General features: G+C 27.7%; 1 protein-coding gene across 1 annotated transcript; it reads right to left on the bottom strand.

Moving 5' to 3' along the window:
• Nucleotides 1-277: 277 nt before the first annotated feature.
• On the bottom strand, nucleotides 278-646 carry LOC114175536. The gene has a single exon (XM_028060291.1). It carries the CDS (start codon nucleotides 644-646, stop codon nucleotides 278-280), a length of 369 nt encoding a protein of 122 aa, XP_027916092.1.
• Nucleotides 647-7,213: the final 6,567 nt, after the last annotated feature.

Here is a 7,213-nt window from a genome sequence, read left to right as displayed (position 1 = left end):
AGGGAGGAAGTGAAAAAAACACGCCATCATCATCATCATCACTTTCGCACTCTCAACTTTTTTTTTTCTTTTAATTTTTGCCTTTTCATATTCCTCTTCTTTGCATATTGCACTTTTTCCCTTGGTGGATATCACAATGACGCTATGCTATCTACAAAAAAGCGAATTAAACAACAGGACAAAAACTATTCCAAAAACGACGCCGCAACCGCCGTTTCGCTTCCTATCGTCGCATTTTCAGATCTACCGCTGCAACATCCGATTCACGCAGAGATGGTTACGGTGAGGTCTTCGGCGGCGGAGACGGCGGCAATCTGGCGGAGAAGCTCTTGAGATCATCGACGGACCTGTCGTCGGAGGCGTCGTCTTCGAAGTTGAGTGCGTAGCTGAGCGCGTCGTATTGGAAGTCAGCGGAGTGGCGGCGGTGGCGGCGGGCACCGATGCGGTTGATGAAGTTGCAGCACTTTTCCTTGAGGTGCGGGAAGGGGAAATCGGAGGTGCGCGGCTTGTTGTGGAGAGACGCGCTTCGAACGATTTTGGGCCTGACGCGCGTGTGAGGGAAGCAGCAGGAGAAACAGAGGGAGAATCTGAGCCTGTTGTTGAAGGAGTGAGGCGATCCTGGTGTGGTGGATTCTTCTTCCGCCATGAAGAGGAGCGAGTGAGAAGGAAGAGAGAATATGGAAGATGAGTAAATATAGGTGAGAGTGAGGGAAGAAAATGACGAGAAAGGACAAGAGGTTGCAGAGGGTGGTCACGGGAAAGAAGTGTGTATCTTGGGAAGAGGAACGCACTGACGCGTTTTTGTGGAGGGTATTTACGTGAATTAGTATTTGGAAACATCGTATTCTTGACTATCAGAAATTAGTATGAGAGATTGCATTTGCACAATCATAACGTTTATCCAACACTTGTCTATAGTGGAAAAGCTTTTTTCTTTTCGCCTTTATACTCTTTTATACCCATTTTTTCCTTTAAGATTCCTTTTCTGTCAGAACAACCTTTTTCTAATTCAAAAGGTTGGTGTCTCTCTACTCTCTCACACCATTACCAATGCCGTGTTAGCCAAAACTATAGAATTTAATTCTTAATTACTGTAAGTATAGTGAGAATTTGGTCTTTCACGATCAAAATAAGATTAAATACGTTATTATCCTTTAATATCTAATAAAAATTAAAATTATTTTTTAAAATTTTCGATCAATTTAAAAATATATGATTTTTGTTATTTTAATTAAATTTTTTAAGTTTATTTTTAATTTTAAAAATATTTTTTAATAGTATTTGAATTGTTTAATTAATTTGGTATATTTTTTTCAATATTAGTTGAATGTTAATAAAAAAAATATGTTTGAAATATAAAATAAAATTAATAAAATAACGAAGGATTAAATATTCAAAATTTTAAAAATAAATTAATTATTAAAAATTAAAAATTAAAAACTAAAAATACATGTAACCCCAAAAGTTATTATTATTATTATATATATATATATATTATAATATATATAACAAATAAATTTCAATCTAAACTAGCCAAGATAGAAGTACAGACAAGAAAAATTATAAAAACATTTTTAGTCTTTTAAAAAAAATATTAAGGAAAGAGAGTTCTAAGAGCATAAAAATAGTGAAGGTAATGTGGATTTTAAAAAACAAATCTTAATTATTTTATTAATAAAAAATTAAAATTATAAGATAGTGTTGATTTTTAAATATGACTTTGGTTATTTTATTAATAACAGGTAAAAATTATAAATGAAATTTTTAATAATCAAGTTTTATTTTATAAAAGTTACTACTTTTTTAAATTATTTTTTAAAACTTATGGTTATCTTTTTTTTTATGATTCTAATATGGTTCCATCCTTTTGAAGATCAAACACTAGAGCATAAAACATATTTTATAGCTTAATATTATACCGTTTTCAATCCATTATGTATAAAAAAAATAAGTGATGTCAATTTTGTAAATAATACAATAACTTCTATACCAGTTCTAGCTTTAACCGATATACAACTCTTGAAAGAAACACATTTTATACCTATTGTACCTAAAACTGATATAGAAATAAAGGTGGTGACAATTTTTGTAATAATGGAGAAGTTGGTATACACTGATTAGTCATTATAACTGGTATAGAAATGAAATGTTATTCTTCGGTCTCTCCCACTTCTTGCTTTTACTGCTTCAAAGTCATTCTTCCCAACACAAATATTTTTTACCTGTGCTCTCATGCTTTCCATTTGTCCTCTCTCTCGCACTCTCATTGATTATTCCCTATCATCGTCGTTTGCTATTTCGTCCAAGGTTCCCTACCGTGGTGGTGGCTCATTGCAGTCAACGTGGTGACCTCGTGTTGTGGTGGCGCTGGTGGTGCTCGTGCATTCCCTTCTTCCTCTTGCGCTATCACACTTTGTTGTGGTAGTCTCTCATTGTTGGTAAAAGTTTTTCCTCGTTTTGGGTTTGGGTAAAGTATAATCCAAGTAAGTTTGAGCCTCATTATATGTTTTTTGTGTTTTTTCTTAAAACATAGTTTAATATGAATTTTGTGAAATTTCACTCTTATTCTCTTATTCAAATTCGGCTCTGGTAATTTCGACCGATATCCAACCAAGCTTGCCTTTGTCGAATTCAGTTGAGTATGTCTTGTCCGAAATTTGGTTAAAGTCAGTCAAGTTGGCCTTGATCGAATTTTGACAAAGTAAGATCTAACCAAAATTTGGTCGAATTCAGTTGAGTTGGTCCAACTTCGGCCAAAGGTCATCTCTGACCGACCCGGGTTGAAGTTCAAGATCGAGTGGAGTGGGCCAAAGGTCAATCAAGATGGGTTGATCCAGGTTAAAGGTCAACCCTAGCCGATTTTCCTGAAGGTCGAGACAAGCCGACTAAAACCAAAAGTTTAATAATATATTTAAAAATACTAATATATTTTTCATGTTTAAAAAAAACATAGACTGATCCTAACCCATATAACTTTATTAGACTTTTTGGTCATGTGAACTTTTTAATGAGATGTTTTTGGCCATGTGGACTTTTTTGACCCCAAACCACATGGGTCAAGACCAAGTTTTGGGTTAGATCAAATTGACTGCTCTACTAAAATTTGAACTATATTAAAATGTATATAAATTTGAAATGTTTTATACTTACATGTTATTCATTTTAATTGTTTTTATGTAGTGTGTGTTTAATATTGAATCTTTAATAATTTGCTAATACCTTATTCGAACAAGTTGACTTTATTGGATCTGAATTTTTTGTTGGATTTTTATGTGATGTTTTTTCGTTGGACTTTCAAAATATTACGATGATCACTAATTTTGAAGTTTTAAAATATAAAAAATAAATAAAATATCAAGTGCTTTTAATATTCAAATAACATAAAAATCCCGAAAAAACAAATATGAACTCAACTTTATCAGTTTCATCGTTAAAATGATGAACTTATATAGTATTAGATGTGTTAATAACCAATAAAATACTAATAATCAATCACCCAGGAGTGAAATTTGAACATGCACAAATAAACAAGTAAATAAATAAATGTGTACTTCAAAATTCTTGAAACAAATACTATTCATCAACTTCGTCTTTTTGCAAATTTAAATCTTAATATTTTTTTATAAATGGAAACGAGGAAAAAGATTTAATATTCTTTACTTTTAATAAATGATTAAAATATTTGCTTAAACATACACAACTATATAAAAATGAATAACATTATTTAATACATTATAATTCCTTTATTAATCAATTAAGTTGTTGTTCTCAATCTGAAACATTTAAGATACTGACTCAATAATTTTTGTGCTTGGAGTTTCATGTTTTATATTCTGAAAAGAAGATTAAAATAATGTCATGGAATGTATATAAACTCTAACCTATCTTTTGAATGAAAAAGGAATGTATATTGCTAATAACTAAAGATTCACTATTATTTATCCTTGAACTTATTTATATTGAAATGATTAATTATGTATTATTTTATCCTTTTCAAGATCATTTGTATTGTATTGTTGTTTAGTATTTGGTGACTAATAAAAAAGTAATGAAAAACATGTAAATAATTATGAAAAATAGTTCCACCCAGGATTATAGAAGTTATTAAGTACTACTAAAATCTCAAGATAAAGCCTTGAAAACCATTAATCTAAATGCATCACGAAACTACATCTAAATGGTGAAATAAATGACATTCTCAATTCCCATTTTTCATTTTTGAACGAAAAACAAATTCTGAGAATTTCCTTTTTTTAAGTCTTTGTCTTAATCTCAATATACATACAATATTATGTTTTAACAATTAAATTTATTGAAGAAGGATCAAACTCGATCAAGAAGGGTGGCTTAACAAATTTATGAAGTTTCAATGAACTCATCGCGACCTTTTCAGCGTTGATCTAAAAATAATAACTTGGAAAATCATTGATTCGAATTTGAATAGACAACAAAAATAAATAGTAAAAGACTTTCAATAAAATAATAAATAAATGTGTTTTTATCTTTTAATCTGTAGTAAAAATTGAAATTAGTCCATCTTAAACCAATTTAATATCTTATCTTTAAAAATGTGTTGATTTAGTCATTTTAACCAATTTTTTTTTTAAATTTAATTCACGTTTCAAACGTGTTTCTTAGTTAATATTACACTAATCATGTGTTAAACTGGTTTAAATAAATTAAAATATTACAATAAAATGTGTTTGAAACGTTAAATAAACTTAATAAAATTTAGTCAAAATGACTAAATTTATGCATTTATAAAATTGAGTTGAGAAATTAGATTGGTTCAAGATTTTTAAGAAAAACATATTTCAACCTTTACTGCAAGTTGAAAGACCAAAATTATATTAAAAAAATGAATAAGATATCGTGTACAAAAAAAAGAATGAAGAAGTGCAAAAGAAAATAAAATATATTCAAGAAAAACTTGTGCTTTCTAATCTCCTCAAACTTGATGAATCATATTTTGAATGCATTAAACCAAAATGATAGAAAGATGTCTTCCTCACTTCATAAAAGTATTTTATAGGAAAAACAAGATTTCTCGACGAACAAAATCTGTTAACAAGCACAAAATTGTTTGAGTAAAGCAAAACTAAAGATTGCTTATTAATGTAAAAAATCTGTTGGGAAAATATTTATCGATAAATTTATTTGATCGTGCAGGAATTATATTAATTTATAAAATTATGTAAAATTAAAATATATATATATATATATATATATATATATATGTATAAATTATAAATTAGAAGATGATATAAAAGTGTATTATTCAAATGATTTAAATGATAAAATGATTTTAATTATATTTTTCATATGTAAGATCTTTAAAATGTTGAAGAGAAAATAATTCAAGAGAAATTTCATTATTTATAAAAGTTTTTTTTATATAATATAATGATTATTTGAAGATTAGATTTAATATCAACTATTATATCATTAATATTGTTTACTTAATTTATCTTATAACCCAGTAGATCAGTAATGAACATGAAATGTTCTATATATTTTTATTGACGAGAGGTTTTGAAATGTAAAAGTTTAATCTTTTTCAAACAGGTTAACAATCTTATAAAATTTATTATTTTTTTGAACAAAATTATTTTACTAATTGTTATTGAATAAATATTTATTTAATAATCATGGTCATAAATTTTAAAAAGTTGCAATGACTATGAGTGATTTTATTTGTGGGGAAATGAAATCCAACTCAAAATTATTCGGTTTAGAGTGGGCCTAGTTTTCGTGAATAGTCAGATTTAAAACTGAACCAAATTATTTCGGCCCAAATGTAATTCAAAGGCTTTCTCTTATTTTTTTATTTTTTTATATTCAAGATGAAATGTTTTGGACAAACGCAATAAAGTTTGAAATTAGGGGTGGTAAAATTTGTGGGGAACAAAAGTTAATTTACTTTTACAAAGTTATTAGGACATTCTAATGATTCTGGATCGACAAATAATAAGTTAAAATAGGATATTTCTTAATCAATTTTCTATAAAATGTCACTTTTGTATTTAATTTTTGGGTTAAATATGTTTTTTATCTCTTAACTTTCAATGAATTTTGGAATTAATCTATCTCAAAATTTTGGACCAATTTAGTCATTCATCTTTCAAAATACGTGAATTTAGTCTTTTTAATCAAATTTTGTTAGGTTTATTTGATGTTTCGTATACATTTCATAATTGTATTTGAGTTATTTATACTGTTTGATATATTTTTTCTTTAATGTTAAGTCAAATACTATCATGAAATGTGTTTAAAATATCAAATAAACTTAACAATATTTGATTAAAAAGACTAAAATATTATTCTCTGAGACTATTGGATCTTTTAACACTTGTTCATTTATGTGAAATTATCAGCCGTATATACCTTTGAATCAACATAGGATGCCTGCTATTGTGTATGATACCGAGACATTTTCATAAACATAAGTTAATATGTTAAATTACTTTTGTCTACAAAACTCTTCTCCTTTCATTATATACGTATTTTTGTATTTCCATATATAAAATATAGTTGTAAAATCTCATATTTTCTTTTTAAACATACTCTCTTCTCATTCATACCATCTCTACATGCTCACTACAATTCGTATGTATCCATTTAAAATAGAAACAAGATTACGGCCATAATTCACAAATGGTTAGAATATTATTAGAATATAATTAGACATTATAAAAAGAATGTAATAAATAAAATATATAGACGAAATATTTAATATTTTTGAATTTTTGCATTTATTGTATTTATCAAAATCGAACTATTGTGTCGGAGATTTTTTTTGTTTTTGCAAGTATCCGACTGAACGAACACGAAAAAAACGAACCAGATGAGCACACTAAAAAGACAATCAACATAATGTGGACAACTAAAACAGTTTAGAGATTAAGAGTATTTTCCAACCTACAAAAATACTATAAAAAATGCATTTTAACTTACTCGAAAATATAGGTCTAACTCACCAAAAACTGTTTTAATTTTGATTTTTAATTTACATAAACTAAAATGTTATAAAAGCACCGTTTTTTAGAAATTTTTTCTTAAAAAAGTGTCACACTACTTATTTATAAAATTAAACGAACTTTAAAACTATTTTAAATAAATGGAGGATATAATTGAAAAATGGAGGATTTAATAAATAATTAATATTCCATTACATTAGTCTGACATGTTAGGTGAACAGCAGAAACAGAATGAA

Source organism: Vigna unguiculata, chromosome 3 (genome assembly GCF_004118075.2).
Source record: "Vigna unguiculata cultivar IT97K-499-35 chromosome 3, ASM411807v1, whole genome shotgun sequence".
Classification (NCBI taxonomy): domain Eukaryota; kingdom Viridiplantae; phylum Streptophyta; class Magnoliopsida; order Fabales; family Fabaceae; genus Vigna; species Vigna unguiculata.
This window is presented reverse-complemented; position numbering and strand designations above follow the sequence as displayed.

What these genes read in the sequence shown, in the direction of transcription:
- LOC114175536 (XM_028060291.1), bottom strand. Translation starts at nt 646, where the DNA reads ATGGCGGAAGAAGAATCCACCACACCAGGATCGCCTCACTCCTTCAAC.